The sequence below is a fragment of the Coturnix japonica genome, chromosome 3 (assembly GCF_054131305.1).
Source record: "Coturnix japonica strain WE chromosome 3, WE-NBRP24, whole genome shotgun sequence".
Taxonomy (NCBI): Eukaryota; Metazoa; Chordata; class Aves; order Galliformes; family Phasianidae; genus Coturnix; species Coturnix japonica.
The window spans coordinates 13,598,495-13,618,855 of record NC_140665.1 but is presented as its reverse complement, the minus strand read 5'-3'; the positions used below and the strand labels follow the sequence as shown (position 1 = coordinate 13,618,855).

General features: G+C 36.0%; 1 protein-coding gene across 19 annotated transcripts in view; it reads right to left on the bottom strand.

Moving 5' to 3' along the window:
* Nucleotides 1–20,361, bottom strand: part of CDC42BPA (CDC42 binding protein kinase alpha) — a 141,784-nt gene that overhangs the window by 37,041 nt on the left and 84,382 nt on the right. For 16 of the 19 annotated variants that reach the window (XM_015856962.3, XM_015856965.3, XM_015856960.3 and 13 more), the window contains 7 exons: nt 17,347–17,594; nt 13,420–13,525; nt 11,944–12,068; nt 7,174–7,279; nt 6,451–6,599; nt 4,391–4,482; nt 2,230–2,306 (listed from right to left, as the gene is read on the bottom strand). In XM_015856962.3, the coding sequence (XP_015712448.2) occupies nt 2,230–2,306; nt 4,391–4,482; nt 6,451–6,599; nt 7,174–7,279; nt 11,944–12,068; nt 13,420–13,525; nt 17,347–17,594 (903 nt within the window). The remainder of the gene's footprint in view (nt 1–2,229; nt 2,307–4,390; nt 4,483–6,450; nt 6,600–7,173; nt 7,280–11,943; nt 12,069–13,419; nt 13,526–17,346; nt 17,595–20,361) is intronic. The other 3 variants (XM_085542761.1, XM_015856964.3, XM_032443329.2) reach the window with 1 other exon arrangement.

Genomic DNA, 20,361 nt, shown 5'->3' with positions numbered 1-20,361 from the left:
GACAGGAAGCTACACTTGTAATATTTTTGGTGCACTAAAATTCCAATGGTACCAGCAAGACAAAGTTTTCTATATGCTATGCAAAAATGAGGACAAAAATCCGCTTCTGCAGAATGTACAAATGTACATTCACAATTCAACTATGGTATATACTTAATTTACAGATAAAAACACCTAGACAAAAAGGGTTCTTTCAGAGTTGGTAAAATGAAATGCAATCAGTAGAATAGATGTATATATGATACTTTCTTTGTTACATCGTTCACAACAAATATTTCTAGAATAAAATAAATTAAACTGCATTTTTATGCAAATATGACTATTGTACTTTAAATGCTACATACTTGTGTATATCAAATACACACAAAAACACACAGACGCAAACACACTATATGAAGAATGGCAGTGGGTGATTTCCTACACATGATGCAGAGTATTTAAAGCCTCTTAGCATATGCAATTATGTGCTTATTACTTAAGCCTGAAAGAAATATAATGCAGTCAATTTTCAGCTTGTGATTTAATTTCCTTAGCAAGCAGCTAATCAGGGCAAATTTTAAACACTGCTGTGATTAAAAATTAGCATCTTCAATGGCAGTAAAAAAGAAATCACGAAGGTCACTTCACAGTTGAAATAAAGATTACTGCCTGCAATACAGGCTTAAAAGGAAATGTTTCCACTTAAGTGACCAGAAGAGTTTTGGAAACAACTAATGATTGATAATAGTAACATGAAGCAATAGAAGTAAGTGATAGAAGTATGTCAGTAATTTTGAACCATTTTCTAAAGTAAAAGCCCAAAAGCAGCTTCTCCCTAATAGAAACAACCTTCTCCAAGACAGAATTATTCACATAAAGAAAACAATTTCATTTAAAAATGCATGTTTATCTATATATAGAAATGGTAAGTATTACAGATATAGTTCTCCACTGCATTTGCAGCATGTTATTTGACTGCATTATTGTTCAAATACTCCAGATCAATCAACTGATCTCTGTTATTGAGGGATTAACTGGTTTGAAAGTCAAAGACTTACGTCATCCATAAAATCAATCAATGAGGATGAAGAAGAGGAAAAAGAATCCTATTTTAATGAAAACAGCAGTAAAGAAAAAAACAAAGGAAGGGAGAGAGACAGAAAAAGAGATGGATCAAGAAAACATATAAATAAAAATACAAAAATAAACAACCACAAATGGCAAATGCTAAAATGTTACCGAAGTTTTCATTAATTGCCTTTCATAGACAATTAATATTCTACACATAAAATCAAATGCTTTTCTTGCATTGACTCAGTAAAACAAGATTCCCACAATCCAACAAGAAATTTATTTTAGAAGTAACTTATAGGAGAAATAATAATAAAAAAAAAGAAATGAAAAAATGTATTAATTGTGTCTCATGAGACAACAATGGATTAATGAATACACAATAAAAGCAAGTTAATTTTGGAAGGTTAATAACATCAGGGATGTCTTCTGTAGCTAAATGTGATGATGTTGTACACAGATCAGGAAAAAAACAAGCACAGACTTCACAACAAATATATAACTGAGAAGGTGGTGTGTTGTCCCCAGTGAATTTAGTTTGCCCAGTATTTCACCCTAGATATTTTTATTAAAGAAAAATGATGCACTGTTGGCTGTTGATTAAAATAGAGGATAAGGAACGTATAGTTTTGTTTCACTTTTCCACATCCGTGCTGTCTACCTAAACCAGCCTTTATTCTAAACGTGACAAAGGAATTAATGAGATTTATTTATTAGGTTCTGTGGAGAGGAAATGAACAGCAATTATCTGGGCTTTAGAAACCTGTGAACGACAATGAAAACAGACTAATAATTGCACAGTATCAACAACTTCATGGAATGCAATCAAAGATTATTTACATACTTTCAAGTTTACCAAACCAGTATTCACATTACTTAGCATTATTCTGAACACGTACCAAAGTCATTTGAGTGCCTCTGCTTTACGTGTTTGCTATGAAATTAGGAAAATTTCTGCATTCAACATTTTAGGGAGAATTCACTGTGATTATAAGAGTTCAAGAGAAGACAGTCAGCCCTGCAAAGCACGAGCAATATTCACATATTGTTGTATACAAGTATATATGGAATAATATGATTAAAACAGTAATAAACTCTCAGCAAACATGTATTCTATATGAAACAGTAATGGTAAGAAGTTCATTGACTAACTGAAAATAAGAACAGCCGTACACTTACTTCAAATTGATCCAGAGCAGAGGTAGGCGCATTCAAAAATGCCAAGAAAGAATTCTGTGAGTCTTGGTGCTTTACACCTAGAAAACAGCAGCAGGTTTTTAAGCTACAGAAAAATGACCCTTTTATGGAGGACCTTTGCCTTGCTGCATTCAGGGCTTGGGAATCCATTTGAGCCAACTACATTTTTTTAAAGCAGCTGTCGTGTTTGGTCTGTTTTCCATAGTTAAAAATTGTTTTAATACATATACACCCACTAAAGCAATCAACAAATGTTTAATATTAACCTTTTCCAAGCTGGATGCGTGTGGTGTGAACTGAACATGAAAACATACTGATGCGTGTATTACACAGAAGGCACAAGTTTCTGATGTGCTTACTGCCATTGGTAACATGCACTGAATCATACAGGCTTAACCACCAATACAGCAGGTGTCACCCCTGCTCTGCCCACACATTGAACAGTCCACTGTCACAAGATTGTAGATAAAAGCAAACAGTGAGATTCAACAAAAAGTTCAGAAAACACGCTGTTTGGGGAATACTATTTTCAAATAATACGATTTCTACATAAATACACTGAAATCCTAGAAAAAGACTAAAAAAAGTTCTCTGATTATCTATGTGTTATAAGTATTATTTCTAGTAATCATTTTCCCCATGCTCCAAGTTTTCTGCAACACATTTATCAAGAGCAAAGGATGGTAGAAATCAATCTATGCATACGAGAAAGTTAGTTTACCACAGAATATTGACTGCAGCTGAATCCTCAACACAGTTAATGACTGAATCATCTATACAGTTCTTGTTACAAAGGAGAATCAAGTCCAAAGATAATAAGGATGTTGAATTAAGGTAAATTTCTATCAAAATATTTGAATAATTACAGTAGAGTCTTACACTTCTGGAAACTTAGTAAGTAACATAATACTTCTTTTGTTAAAAAATAATAAAGAGAAAATGTTTATCTCCATTTCCACAAAAAATAATAAGGTTTTAAGACTAGAAAAAATGCAAGATAAAACATTAATTACAAATTCCTAATAGATTATTTCATGGAAAGGTAAATTTCATAAGCAGAATATTACAGACAATACTTATATTTCCCCATGAAAATGCTAACAACAGGTTCCTTTCCAAACACTCAGCACATAATCCCGATATTAGCACTAACACCATGATGAACAATTAACAATTCCCTAAGTGGTATCTGCTAATCGGTGCCAATGATTTCTGAATATTTTGTATATGTTTATATCTAATTTACCAGCCAACCAACAGTTGGAGGCCTGTATCTGGGCAATGAATGTTAACTACAATACCTTACTGGCTGTCAAGACAGTAGGATGCAGAGGTTAAACAACATTTGAAATCTCTATGCATAAACTGTTGCTAGAATTTTGAAATTCAAGCTCAAGCAGTTTACTACAAAAAATGAGGTAATTCTATTTGGCCTGAAAAAATCACTTCTTCCCATGTAACTCATCAGATACAAATATTAGGGATGCTACAGGAACTGTAAAGAATCGGCCAAATCATTAATCTTACCTCAATGGATTTTTTTTTGCTGTTGTTTCAGACTTACTAAGTCTCTTCTCTGATGCAAAACACTGTTAGGCAGATGCAACAGAAATCCCACAATATTCTCTTACAGCCACAGCAAAGCAAACATGACCACACTGATCACTAAGTGTTTACAAAGTCAATCAATGAAGCCATCCAAGTAACCAACGAACAAACTGCAGAGTGCCTCTGCAGCTGTCTTCCTTCTTACAGGCCTCAAATGTTTATAGACGAAAAATACAGTGATTAGTGCTAAAGTCTAAATACCCTTCATTCATCAAAGATGGGAAATAATTACAAATAAATCCATGCTTCCAGCAGTTTTTTGGCAGTCAAACACCATGCATACGCCAAATAAAAGTAATACAATTCCAACATGGATAATATCTTACTGGTTCAACTGTATCGCCAAAGCTGTTACAAGTACCTATGAGCAAATTCAACTGCTGTGGGTACATCGCACCGTGCAATAGCTGTGCTCACATTCTGTAGGCCAAAGTGCCTTGGTATCATATTCTAGTGGCAAGATGACACTTAATTGGTAAGATGTACCCACAAGTGTGAAATATGATCTTATTTAGTTGGATATCAGGTGCCATACCCTTTTCTGATCTAAGTTCCTCTGTCTCCTTCTTCAGCCTTTCAATATCTGTCAACAGTTCCAAGTTCTTCTTCTCAGATTCTTGCAGTTTACTTCAAAAGAACACAAACAAAAATCCTTTGTAAATATCAAGAACCAGTGTTATAAATCACTCTTTCTTTGTTCATCTTTGCATGCCATGTGGACTACTGCTCCTTTAAAAATCAACAACGCCCAGAAAGCTGAATGATCTCATCAAATGCAAGAACAAGCTCAGAAACCAGTTTGGACCTCTTTAGTATAGTATCTTATAGAAACAGAACAAGCATTAGTTGCCATTGTTTAACCATTAGGTAGACTCACATATCTAATTCATGAGTAATTGTGTGAGCCTGTATCCTGTGAATAAGAAAAAAAAAGACCGTATATATTTATAAACTTACAAATTGAGTTTTTATTTTGTTCTATCATAGTGCCTGTGATACTAATAGATTACGTGTAACAGCTGTTTCAGTTCTTTCTGAGTCAGTGCTTTCACAGCAGGTAGTTAATGTTACATTATACAGCATTCCTCCAGCTCTGCTCTTCCTTGCTGATCAAACAAAACAGAGGCTTTCCTTTTCTATAGAAGATCTACACTGCTGCCTATCATCAGGTTATCTGGTGTGAAAACCTCCCAGATAAGGCGGGAAATGGTATTCCCGCTTCACAGTTCTGTCCGAACTGCTTCCTAAAGCTGCAAAACAAGTCAGTGCTCCACAAATAAGATTAAGGAAAAATTCTTTGTTTTGATTGTATTTGAAATTCTTACATCATATCCTACCCCTCCTCTGCTAGGGGCTGTTTCCATGCTTTGTATTGCCCTTTTATGTGTTTAGCCACTGTGAGATGACAGAAATGCTCGTATAAAAAGTATTTTTGTAGAGAAAGAAGTAAAAGGAACAGGATGTGTGTGACTCTAAGACAAGGTTCAAATGTCGTATTTCAGTTTAAGCACCTACTTCAACCTATGCCAGCTCAAAGGACTAGCGCTGCAACAGTGCAGTGAGATTCGTTATTTGGAAATGTAACATCTATTACATCATAGTGCAGGACCAAGTTTCTTCTCATGGCATGTTTGCTATGCTTTAAGTCAAATTATAACACACAACAGGTTTGCAAGCAGTATTTTGTACATCATGATATTTGTGTACTTCACCCAGTATGCCTCTGCTTAACAAATGTAATGCCTGCAGAAGGATTAAGAACCACAGCTAAAGGCATTCATGCCTACATTTTCATCAGAATTTAGCTGTAATCATTAGTAGTGCAAGCTTGTTCTTAAACGTGCCTGAAACAGAATTCTCCTGTAGGCTCAGAAAAATCTCATGTTCTGTATTTTATTTCTGTCCAAACTAGCAAACGAAACAGCGGGTACCAGTTTCAGAGGTAAATGCTATGACAAAGACCTACACCACCAAATTTGTGTTCACAGGGTTCCAAGAGATTTCTTCAGTGTTAGTTTTTAGGCACCAATGAACTGAACTAAATTTAAGCTAGAGACCTGGAAATTGAATGTCTTGGTACTAGTTCCCTGCTTCACACATTCACCCTACTTGAGATTTTATAATTTAAATGTTTTAGAAAAAAAACTCAAAAAAGGGATGCAAGGAAGGAATCAGAGCATTCATCATCTCCTACAAGCACATACTGTTGCTGTGCAAACCAATATACAGTAAGAGATTTTTGGTGTTTTTTTTTTTTTTTTTAAGAATGAGCCCACATAGCTATCAGTACAATAGAAAAGAATAAATTCTAACCATTCTGTGTTTGAACTTGTACCTAAACTAGGAGATGTTACATTACTGGAAACAAAGTGTCCCCACTGAAAGTTTTCAGGATTCCAAAACTTCAAAGGAAGCATCCCACTGCTTGCACAATGAAGACAGCTGTTTTTTCATTTTTATTTTTTCACATTTGGATATAAGAAACCAGCATCATTCATTATCAAATTCTGACAGAAAATGTAGATCAAATAATGATATTCTGACACTCTCTGGGAGGAATCAAAGTAAGTTTCCACTAGAACAATTCAGTCTTACCACTCCGTAGAGATACAGGATGCTTTGACTTTATTCAGCTCATCTTGAATAGCCTGTTTGGCTCGGATTTCAGCATCAAGAGCTGACTGTAGTTCCAACCTTGCAGACATATCGAGCTTCGCAAAACGACGCATCTTCCAGGGCATGTCCTAGTAAAAAATGATAAACGGGAGAAGGAAGAGTAAGGCAAAAGAAGGGAGAAAAGAAGGAACATAACTAACTTGAAGAATTATATCTCTTAGTCTACTATGTTCTTGATATAACAGTTCCTTAATTTCAAAGTCATAAAAAAATTCTAGAGATAATTCTTATGATTCTTAAGTAATAAATAGGCAAGAAGAATGTCATATGCTGTCATAGTCTCAAAAGCACAGAGACTGCAAATTCTGCTTCTGATGTGTCTCAACTCAAATGACCACTATGAAGGACAGTCACAATTGAAAGACTTCAAGTTTTCCATGCAGTATAGTATACATTTCCTTCAACAGACTAATATATGATTAGAAAGTAGTTACTTCAACAGTATCATAGATAAAAATTACATTATGTGATAAACAAAAAATCAGCTAGTCATTCACTCATAAGGGATGCTCTAGAGAAGTTTAACTTTTGACAAACACAGACTCTACAAAAAGAATATTATTACTGCAGCTGAAACTATCAAACTACCATTACCATTTTTAAACAAATAAAAGATCTGACATGCAGAATTATAAGTCTTACTGTAGCTCTTGCTCCCAAGCTGGAGTTCCTCAGGGCCTCCAGTTCTTCTGTCATTTTAGAGGCCAGGGCTTGAAGATAACCTCGAGCATCTTTTTCATCGCTTACCCTATACAATTACATTAGAAGAAAAATACGCTTTAACTAAACAATCTAAACAAAAAACCAAACTCCTTTACATTTTTCTTAGTGTACTTTCTACCCTTCTTAAGAATGACCACAGCATTGCCTTTTTTCCAGCCTCCTAGTGACTTGTCTGCAGAAAGGGATTTCCCCTCATTGCATAAAAGCAATACAAGTTTCTCTTGTTGATTTTATAAGGTTCGTGAACACAATGAATATGGAAATGGTGCTACTTGAAAGTCTACCATTAATTAATGAAAAATTATTAATGCTTCAACAAAGTTTTACAGGCAGCAATGCAGAGAGGTGTTCTCACTTTGAACTGTCATGGGCTTGGGAGGAACAGAAGAGCTTTACCACAGCAGAAGCTATACGGTACATATCTACAGGTTGTAGTGATGTCTGGGTGTGCAGTTTAAGACTTATGTAAGGAAGAATGCTTTTATCAGAGAAGCTGGAGACTACTTGCCACAAAACTCCCACCCAACGTGAAAAAGTTAAGAACTTAATTATTCTTTCAGCATTGTCTATTTTGTCTCTTGCTTACAATTTAGTTCAAAGAGTAAGGAGGAGACCTAAAAACACAGCAAAACTAAAAACCATCTCCTGATTCCATTGAAGTCAGTGAAATAGTTTTGAGTTAGCAATTTTCCCAAGGTATAAGAGAACTGAATGGAAGCAGACAACCAACTCTCTAACATTCTAATGCAACCAATTTTGATGGCTAGATGAGAAGATGCTGTCCTGCACAAACCATTTATGAGACAAGAGAGGGCAAAACATGCAGGAATCAGCATCAGAAGCTTATGCATAACAAAACGGATACTAAAAAGAACAAAGTACAAGTGGGAACAGAAAGACTCATTCCCCATGTTAGAAAGGAAGTTGTTGTTCTTTTTTTAGTAACAAAAACCGATACCATATTTAAGCAGACTCTTTAGTCTATGAAATATAACAAATAGTGCAGATCAGTGTTGTTGCCCACTAGGTGGCAACATTTTCTCCAAAATGATTTACACATTGATCAAATGTGGATTTCCTAAGAGCATTTGGGTTTGTTCCTGTTTTGCTGGTGATCATTATTATGCTGTTGTTGTTGGAAAGTAACTAACTAAAACTAAAATTTCATTTTCTGCTTGTAGACATCATGGCAACCTTCAAATAACCACTGACAAACATCTGGTGATTTATTTGATGTGCTACTAGGAAAGGTGGGCTACCTGTGTCTGTATCCAAAATACTTCACAACACAAAATGAATCAAGACCAGAGATTTTTATTTTATTATTGTTGTTGTTATTACTACTATTTGCTGAACGGAGGGGATCTTGAAGCCCTGGGACAAGATAAAATCAACCATTCTGCAGCTGGTGGAAAGAAATCTAGCTAACAAGGAGAATATTCATCAAATCTTCTCTGTAACAATAGCCGTACCTTCTAGCCTCAGTTGAATCCAAGCTTAATGCTTCACTCTATGAGTAAATCAAGCAGGATTCAGTTCATTTTTAACATACATAACTCAACACACATAGTTATTAATTTGAACTTGTTGTTAAAGATTCCTTTTCCATCAGTGGAGAGAAAAAGACTTCTGTAGTATTAGTTATGGGATTGTCTATGATTTTTATAGCTGGCTTATAGCCTCCCACAGAGGGCTACTGAGTTCAGATTTTTGATAAGCACTCCAGGAATCCCTTCCAAGATTTCCATCAATCTCCTCTCAGCAGTAAATCAGAAATACAGTACCATGGCTATTAAAAGTTTCCCTTTTAAAGTGACTGTGTTAACCTCACAGACAATGAATTTCTTTCCTATCTCCCATAGGAAAATTTATAGTGGACTATAAAATCCTCGACATCTCTTATTCTTGTCAAGGAGTGATGAGTGATTTGGCCAATATAAGCATGTCATTATAATAGCTTCATTAAAGCTGAACGATCTGTGAAGGTCTATTGCTACCAACATTAGAATATGCAATTAAATTTTGGCTGAAGTATTTATATTAAGAGTTGGCTATATTTATGGTGTCTCGGGATAATAATAGCAAGTATAAGAAGAGTTCTGTATGTCTTCCATAAACAAGATGCAAAAGACCACAGTAAGAATGCAGGGAAAGGCTAAAGGGAACATGACAGGCCAGTTGTATAACTCACATGTTAGAAGATTTGAAAAGGAAAACAACTTAGAAAGTCACAAGGAGTTGTGAAGAGAGGACCAGTCTCAACTGCTCAAAATGTGAACTCCAAGAGTGCAACACATGTCAGAAAACAGAGCTACAACAAATACCTTGGGCTCACAGAGAGCCAAACTAACTGCTTATCAGAACAGCGATTAATTGCAAATAATGCCTCCTATCGTTCACAAATCACGGTAGAAAAATCAGACAAAAAACATTTTAAAAATGCACCAAAAATTTATATTTTGATTTAGTATTATATGAAAATCTGTTAGGTAGGGCAATGCAGCTCTAAAAGATCTACCGTAGCTTGTTAGCTCCCAGGCATGCTATTTCAATTTTGAAGATGTGGTCCGGTATGCATTTAATTCTTATGTTCTTCCAAGGAAAGCACAGATGCGTGACTGACTAATTTAGTTTTAAAAGAATGTAGATAGTTTTCCTTTCTAGTGTTTACCATTATAATGGATAGCAATTTACTCAGCAGCCCAAGTTCCACAGCAAAAAAAGTTCCCAGATAAGGACCTAGTTTCAGTGTGCTGTGCTGAATCCTAAGGACAGCAGAGGGACATCACCAGATCATCTGGCTAACACATGGGAAATCCACACACAATAAGAAAGCAATGTGAGCAACTGTCACCTCACAGTGCTGAAAATTTTAATACAGGTAGAAAGAAATGCAAAGGGAAAACTGAGATAGGCAGGGTAATTAAAAACTGAAACTAAATCATGTTTTCTATCTCCTTAATGTTTGCCTGTAGCTTTTTTTTTTTCCTTTTTTTTTTTTTTTCCTTCTTTTAAACAAAACTTTAATTTTTGGCTCCATACTTTTTAAAATAAACTGTACTGCTGAAGAAGATCAGTAAAACACTTTTAAGAAAGTTATTCTTGCACGCTGCAAACCCTGTTTCATTTAGTATCTTTAGGGACGCCAAAAAAAACCAAACCCAAACCTCTTTTCCTCCCAAGTGACATCTGATGCGTGCAAGATGCCTTATCGCGTATCTGAACTGCATCAGTAGTACATCTTAAAATATTAAACGCTCTCATAAATTGGAGAACAGGATTTCTTAATGGCTGTTGGTACGTTTTACTAAGTGTCAAGTAAAACAATCCACATTTAATGCTGACTTGTGTTTTTCTGTAGCTCCAAACTTTTGAATGCTTTCCAACAACATGGAATGCAAAATAACAGACTTGTGTCTCTTCTTACCTAGATTTTTTTTCTGAATAAGCATTTCCAATCAGCTACAAACTAACAGAGTTTTAGCAAATAAACATTTATTTCTCCGATGCTGATAGTCTACTATGCTTAGAGCTGTGACAGACAAACCTACACCCTTTGCATTTTGTCATCTCTGCTATGAATTCAATGCCTTGACACTGGCCTTATACTGGCCTTACAACAATGAGCATGATAGGGTTCATTAAAATAAATGTTTCTGATTCTCATTTTGGCATAACAAGCTAGATTACTTAGTTCATAGAATCATAGAATCACAAAGTTGGAAAGGACCTACAAGGTCATCTAGTCCAACAGTCCTCCTTGGCCACCTGGACACACTGTCGGCTCATGTTCAGCTGAGCATCAACCAACACCCCCAGGTCCCTTTCGCCCTCACAGTCATCCAGCCACTCAACCCCAAGCCTATAGCTCTGCATGGGGTTATTGTGGCCAAAGTGCAGGACCCAGTACTTGGCCTTGTTGAACCTCATCCCATTCACCTCAGCCCAGCGATCCAGACTATCCAGGTCCCTCTGAAGGACCTCCCTACCCTCAGGCAGTCACCACAAGGCAGAAGAAATGGGGAAGAATTCAAGTAGTAAATGAAAAAACAGACCTAGTATGCATTGATGAAATCTTCACAGAGGTGGAAAAAAATGTTGAGATACAAAATGTTTTCATAGATACTAAACATGACACTGAGCCACATAAAGGGAGGGGTTTTCCCTCCACTTATTAGAAGCGGACAAAAGACTTTATAAATGCAACACCATTATTTAACTAAAGTATTATTAGAAACATCACCTGACTGGCACTTGGACAGTCTCAAATCTTCTGCCTTTCTGCCTTGTAAAAATCACATGAAAGCTGCACTACATCTGTTTCATTCTGACACATGCCAAGCAGATGAAGGACATTAATGCTGAGACACAAACGCTCCCAGCCACTGTTTTTCCCAGGCTTGCTCCTTCTTGGAGGCGTGAGCTCAGCACATGATTCCTTTCAGCATTCTTCCAGAGCCACAAGCCACACCCAGCAGCCATGATCATTTTGTGCTTCGTTCCTTGTATTTGAAAAGACACTTTCCTTCTTAAGGAGGAACACGATTTTCCAGATATGGATGTTATTAATATCTCAAGCAAAAATACAGCAGAATCCCAGGCAGGTGTGGGATTTCACCTAAGCTCTTGCAAGTGTCATGTATGAATGCAAAACTCAGACACAAGCCCTACCACAGACTGAATACTCACCATTGGATGATCTCCGTAATTTGGGCCTCCCAGTGGGCCACAGACTCCTTTTTATCAGCCAGGTCTCTCATTTCTTCTTCCAGCTGCCGGTTATTCATACTCAGCCTCTCAAACATGGCGGTAAGCTGAATGAGGAATTAAACAAATTGTTAAATATATAAGCTATTGTGACTGCATCACTTTACAGACTCAGAGCCATATGTCCCTTCTCTCTCTCAGTTTATATATCCGCTTTAAAATCTAATATCTATCACAATGAACACCATGCAACAACTAAAGCCAGAATCTTTTCTCATTTATGCCCTGAGCTGTACTTAAAGTTCTTTTTAGGGACTAGAACTACATTTTTGCTCCAACAAACAACATGTCAGTTTCTTTCTAGAGAACTAGCCTCCATATAACTCCGCAACTCTTAAGAGGTTTCTGTTTCACACCATGTATGTATAGAATGCTCTCTATATGAAAAAATAAATTAAAAAGCAAAGCATGGACACAAAAAAATGTTACTGCTCAGATAAAACTACTGAATCTCTCCCTTGTCTAGTAACCATGGAGAACAAGGCTTAACAGATAGAGTCACAAATCAGCCAGGTATTCTCCAGGTATTTCACATTCCCCTGTTTTTCATTTTACCCAGTCGCAGACAAAGAAATTGAAATTAAATGCACATCTGTAAGTACAAAATTGAATACCTAGCAATTAACCTTTCTCGCATTCACACAGCTGTCATTCATACATGCACTTTCTGAAAGGCAAAAGCCACAGCTAACCTGATTTCGTATGGGAAATTAAAACTTCATTATGCTAAATATTCACAAAATCATAATGGAATTAGACATCAGATGGTAAAAGAAAGGCCAAATGAGGATAATAAATCCCACATGAAATCATGCTTTTTGCACTGAAATATATTATCAAATCAAAATGATGAAAAAATACCAATTTTTAAGCTACTCTTTTTTATTGCTTATGTGAGTAGTTAGCTACATATTTATCATTTCAATGGGTTTAAATGTTTATTTTTTTTCAATGTCGCTTTACAAAATAAATACAAAGCGAAAAATGAAAAATGTTATGAAAAACAGAAAAGTGAAATGAACAATGAAGAGATAAACAAAATCTAAGAATTCCTTGCTCAATACACTTCAATTAAATTGGTTCTGTTCATATTTTTGTATCGACTCAAAGTAATACACAATCTTGCCAAGCAGGAGGGGCTCTTCTATTTAATGCTAATTGAGAGGCAAACAGACTCTACATGGTCACATCATTAAACACATAACTTTATTTTTGGATCACATAGGCAAATATATATTCTTTCTTTTTTTTGGCCTAGGGTAATATATAAAATTAATCCCAGTAAACTTAATACTCTTAGTAAAACATACGGTTGTAACCATTATAACCATATTCGTTATAAAATGGTACACCACCTATACTAATTGTAAACTCAAGACTCAGCTAACCAGCACTTACCTTATCAAGTTCATTTGAAAGCTTCTTGTTTTCCTCTGTTAGCAGAATCTTTTCCCGTTCATATTTCTGTTTGAACTCTGTTTCAAATTCCTCTCTTTCACTTTGGCTAAGAAGTAAAATGGATTAGATTTAGAAAATTTCCTTTCAAAAATGCATCACACTCTTTACTTAAATATATAATGATCAATATAGATAGTAGCTGAAAGTAGTACACTGGTAATATCTGAGTCTACCAAGGCTAAAGCAATACTGTGTTAAACTACCATTTTAGTAGCAATGCTGCAGACCTCCAACTCCCATCAGAAGTAAAGCCTGCCTCTCTTCTGAGACTCACTGCAATTGAAAGATTCAGGAAGATGATACTTATACCATCTTGTATTCACTGTGACGGGTAATGCGTACAGAGTTCATGTCGACTAATGGAACTGCACTATGTACTGCACCAAAGGTACAGAAAATATCCATCAGTAAACATCACTGCCTGGCTATAAAATGTGGAGTTCTTTAAAATGAACTGCATAAAAATAAAATCCAGGGGAAATTTTGTCTTAAACACTGCAACTGTTTTTCTGGATACCAAGAGCACGATAGAGGAATTATAACCTCAGCTCTTTTACTGAGATGTACAACTAGTGCAAATGTTCCAAATTGCAAGAACACCCTTAAAAAACACCAGAGAAGCGCCAGTGGTTACAGTGGGCCCAGTTAAGAGTAATGCTGGTTTGAATTTCCTATCCCTAATTTGAAATTCATTTAAGCACTTTGACTACTCTTTGAAATCTAGTACAGCATGTTAGATTCATGGTGAAATCCTATGTTGCTAGGCATCCTTTGAAACATAACACTACCTCCCAGCGAAGAAACATACTATCGTTACTGTTTAAACGCCAAACTTGAAATTCACCACCACTCCTTTTCTGTATCAACAGATTCCCTGCACATGATGAGCCGTCCAGGGAAAAGGCAGGAAAACATTAAAGCATTGGCTGTCAGGGGAATTAATAGCAGGTCTTGCTTCTGTTTGAAAGGCAGAGATTCAAAACTAATTGCATGGAATGCAGAGCAAACTTACTTCTAATTTCATTTCCTCCTTTTATTTAGCTTTTGCATATTAATGTTTTTTTGTTGGGAATTTACTTATTTATAGCATTTATGTTCTATGTTTCTTGTTATTTTATGGATTAAGGCTCGAAGCAGTCAAAAATGGTGGTGAATTATGGATGGACAGTCAACATGCTTGTATTTCACTGTATTTTGGGTTCTTAATTAAATTGCTTATTGTCTCTAACCTAGTAAGCCAAACTGCTATAGTATGGTACACAAACAAAGAAAATAAACAGAGGAGAATGTGAATATAATCTATTATACCCAAATATGAATTCAGCAAGCCACATTACTATGACAGACTCCATAGGCATATCATGGACAGCCAATTAGATCAAAATACAACATTTACTTTGAAGTCTAGCATCCGCCTCTCCCATCAAGCTTCTTCTCTCATCTTAAATTTAGCTATGTATTTACTTTTGAAATTTAAGAAATGATACACGATTCAGATTTTGTTTTGTTGGTAAAAAAAAACAAAACAAAACAAAAAATAAACAACAAAACAACACAGCTATCACAAACCACACGCAAGCAATACGAAATACAGCTTTATGGTATCACTTTGTCTCTTCAGCTCTTAGCTGCAGATGCAGAAAGTGTATTAACATTTTATCTTACTGCTTTGTTAAAACAAGGAAATTTGACCTGAAACAAACACCAGCCCTCGGGCTTCTTCAGATCATAAATCTAAAAAAAGCAAACACTATTTTATAGGACTTTATTGCTTTATAAATCCATCATTAATAGACTTAAAACTCCACAAACATGATTTATTCTTCACCCTAAATTTTTTGCAACTTCCTCTGAAATAGTTCATAATAATAATTCTAAAAAATTACTGTACTGTTGCATTGCTTTATAAAGGTTTCTAACATATACTGAAGTTTATTTTTAGACTACCAAATACACTTCAGTGCTGAGCCCACTCCAAACTTATTGTTTAAATAGTCCTAGTTATTTCATGAAGACTTCAGGTGCTTCCTTTTCAGCACTTACAGTGAACAACACCTCTCTAGTTCTGTATTGGCAGACTCTTGAAAAGCTTTGTTTGCCTGATTACAAAAGCTAAACACAATGTAGGCAAGGAGAACAAAAAAAAAGTAGCGATCTCACGAGAAAAACTACCACATACTATGAACTGAATGGCAGTTCTGCCATTCTTAAACTTTCCTTCTAAATCCCAGAACTACTACAGATGACAGTCTGTAGCATACATTGAACAGTGAACTTCTGCATTTCTGTGGAGACCCAGTGAAATTCTGCCTATCAGTTTAACAAAACCCAGTTGAAGGTCAAGTCTTCATTAATCCCTCCCTGCTGTGCTTGGACACCTGACTCGATATGATGCTTAAGCCCTTCGCACTAAGGTCTGAATGTTGGATTCTGGATGTGTAACACATTTCTGTTCAATCCTTACAATTCTTCCTTACATCAACATTTGAAATACAGAAATACACGACTGCATCAGCCTTCACTTCAGATTTTGATGCAGCTCATTTTCTCTTTACAGCGAAGCGACACTAGAAGACAAAAGGCTGGCATGAAGGAGATCTGCATCATTAGGCCATTTGTCACTTCACCAGATGAACATCTAGTTACAGGCTCTGCAGCTGTGCATTACAATGGTTCTGATAGAACTCTGGGGAGTTTTTGTACTGGTTGACATTTGAAGGTTTCATCTCTGAGAACAGTTTAGGCTGCAGAAAGACATATTAATGACTATTTCTTCAATATTCCCTCCTTTGGAGGTGCTAATGAGCTGACGTCATTCAGAGTATCATTCTATCCCTTTTATTGATTACAAGACAACATAGTCTCTTCTGTATTTGTAAGCCATAGGTCAGCAATACCATTAAGTTCTGATACAATGAAAATGCACTACTGATGGCATACTTCACCTCTCAACTTTTAATGAAGCAGCAAACTGTTGCAATAATATGTCCAGCCTACAAATCTGCATAGGCTTTTTGAAAAATGCTTTTATTTTATTTACTGCTTATATTCAAGGGCTGCTACAACTTAACCTTTCAATAGGAATCTCTGCTACATGCTTTTTGTAGTATCCCATCTTAGCACAACAGCAAAAACAAACACCTACTTCAGTGTCTATAAAGTCCTCTGACTTTTATGAATGGAAATGATGAACATGTTCGAGCTGTGACTATTAGTATTTTCAACACTACACTATCCAACAGAAAAACTCATTTCTACTGATGAATGCTTCAAGAAACATTCTCAAGGCTAGTTATAAGCTCCACTGCATGGGAGAGAAAAAAGCACTTCTCTGACAAATTACCATGCCAAAAGAGATAAAGCAGCTTATGCCTACAGTAGTCTGATGACTGATGTTAACACTGAATATAACCCAGCATGGATTAGCCCTAGTCCACATTAAGTTCCTGTGCAGGCAGAAATGTAAGCAATAGTTGATCTTTAACACACTTGTTTTGCATCAAAGGATGAAAATACCCAACAAACAACAACAACAAAAATATATATATATATTTTAAGCTGCAACACAAATATCTGGTGTCAATATATCCTGAGCTGCAATTCTGAAACTCAAGTAACATACCTTGGAACCATCGAACAGTGTTAGAGTTCTGGTCTAAGATTAACTGTTTCATTACAATATTGAGGATTTTGTTGTCACTGTTGTTTCACTTCTAAAGGTGACTTTACTTTCAGTCACACCATTAGCTCAGCCAAAATCCATCCTGCCTGCACTCCAATTAAGGAGATCATACTGGGTCAGGAAATACAATAGAAGCCTTAGAAAGATAGTCTCAGCTTTTTTATTTTATTCCACAAAATACTCACTTTTCTCTCCTGGTTTTCTCTAACTTGTCTTTCAAAATCATAATCTCCTTCTTAAGTGCAAGCTGCTGGCTCTCTGCATCCCGTAGCTCCTTCTTCAGACTTTTTATTTCATTAGCATGCATTATTTCACGTTTAGATAGTTCCTCTTCATAGAAAACACTTTTCTTTTCCAGGTCTGCCTTTAATTTAGTGATCTCTTGCTGGTGTTCTATACTGCTTACCCCGGGTGAGCGACCAATCTGTTTTTGCTAAAACAAGAAGCTCCAAGTTAGCACTCAAGAACGCTGAAAACAATGCTTAGCAGCAACTCAATACTCTAGTATTCAAGTATTCTAGTACTAATATTCTAGTACTCAAGTATTAGAAAGTATCCCATTACAGACTTCATATAAAAACATGTGTCTCTCTTAATTTTTCTGAAAATTTGTTAAACATAAATTTGAACTTCTATCATTTTGTGATTTAAATGCAGTAATAGTTTTCAAAATGCAGAAATCATCACCTTAAACACAACATGCCACACTGCGACTGCCCTTAGAGGCAGTCAGAAAGTGACCGCAGCACTGAAAGACTTTTATGTTCCCACTCATCCAGTTCACAGCAACAAAACCAAGAGACTTTCAGGAATGCAGAAGAAGGACAATGACATATAGTCAATATATTTCAAAGCACAAATAATTTGTGGAAAAGCTATACAAAGGCTGGCAGAGATTTAACTGAAGGCTAAATTCTAGCCACAGAAACACAATATGGATTGTATCAGTCAGGAAAACCTGACCTATTTTACTTAAACTGACCATTTGCACCACAGCAGATTAACTGGAAAAAAACAAGCTTTAAGCAGTATGAGTACTTCACTTTTCACAGATGTAAAGCTCCCTTGGTGAGATCTGGCATTTCTACAGTCTTTACACATTGCTTAAGGACACGTATACACATTGTATCAATGTGCACTCACTAAACTCAAGTAAGTAAATATAACTTTCATGAGTTTACTTTGCTGATGCATGAACAGATTTCAAGAGCTAAAAGTCACTGAAGAAATTCAGATCATCTGAATTACTATTATGATGAATTTTGTGAGAAAATGGCCTAACACTGTAAAAACCCCTAACTGTGTGAGCCAGATACATGCTGCTACCTCACTGTTTTTTCTAACTTATCCTCATCAAAATGGCCATCTGTTCTGATCAAAGAACAAAATCCTGCAGTTCTGATGCAGAACGGTCTATCAGAGAAAAAAGATGCCATACTAAATGGATGGTTCGGAGACAAAAGGGAAGGAATTTTCTTTCATGCCCAAGTAGTCAACTACTGAACTTGCTTTTTACTGCCCAACATGTTAAACTGCCCACACATATATAACCGTAGAGCATGTAAAAATTTTGTTTGCAATACCATGGTCTTAATGGTTTTTCACATTTTATTTCACAGTTTAAAGATCCCGCTGGGACACCTTCCTGTGTGACTTGCTGTTGGACTCAATGACAACCAGAGATCCCTTCCAACCCCTGCAATTCTGTGATAAAACAGGTGTTGCTGCAGAAGTGAGAGATCAGTGGTACTGTACAATGGCTAACAGAACTAGAGTAACAGAAGAAACAAAAAACATGTTTTGAATTGATGTAAGCACAAATTCCAAATAGATGTTTTCATACATGCCTGTTTCAAGTGGACAAGTAATGCAACTGAGACATAATGCATCATTTGGCACGTAGTCAGATGCCATAACTCAGTGCAGGAATTCTCCCCTCTCCCTCCCTCTCTCACAGGCACACACAAACAATAAAGGCACCACACAGCAGCTCTTTCACTGGACACCTGTGTAGCTGACTAAGTGCAAACTGACAGCAGCACTGTCAATAAGACTATATGGCTTGACATGCACATCATGTACTATGATTGCTCTAAGTGCAGTGAAACAGACAAGTTTTGTACTTGCAGAATAAAGAATAATCATTAAATATTGCAATAATATATCAGACGGCATGGAAGAACTTGCTATTTAAGCAATCTGATATTAAACAAGCATACTAGTAAAAATCTTGGAAGGCTTTTGGCTTGGCTTTAATGTGATAATCCTCTGGTATTATGTATTGCTTCAAGATTTGTATCTTCCATTCTGCAGATGGTAATGATAATTTACTATGCTACGAATATGAAGAAACTTAGGATTGTGACACTTATCGCAGTTCTATGGTAGAAATACTTGTCAAATGCAACATATTAAGAAAGATTCTTTTTCGTTTTTTAAACAATTTATATCAATTATCACTTATTTAGATTACTACATTATTCCTACCAATTTAATAATGTGCTATTGCTCAGATAAGAATGAAATCATTTCATTTTCAGTATGCAATCTAAAATTTCAACATACAGAATGAGGTCTAAATCTGCTTGGAATGAACTTACAAATTCAATAAATAATAAGAAAAGCAGACATACAAATTAGCACCAGAACCACCTAGTCCTGAAAACAGACTCTATGTACTTAGCCCTTTTCAGCGCAGAATCAGCCTGGGCAAATATGCTTGTTTTGAATTTCGAGCATGCGAACATACTTAAGATAATTAATAACACGATGAAAATATATGTGTTGGTAGAATTTCCTGCATTAAAAAAACTGAGACTTCTATCTATGCAATCCAAACTTTACCTGCATCACTGAATCTACACCTGATTTGGGTCTCTGAATTGTTAAAGCCAGCAGGTGAGAAGCGCAAAGCCCTGGGATCTGGGCACAATTTTGGCTAAGGGTATGCCCAAAGCTGGGTCAGTAAGTTTACCAAAGTAAATAGGATGGGTAAGATTTTCTAGCAAATCCATTGAAGTGCCACAAAAATACCAATAAACATGCCCATCAACAAGTGAAGAGCTGAGAGACATCTGTAGATAGCTTTGTATTATATTTGTAGATGGTGTTCGTGCATTTGCAGGTATTATTATATTACCATACCTGATGAAAATCAAGCTACAATTTCCTTTTCCTATTCTGATAAACTTGCCTTGTTG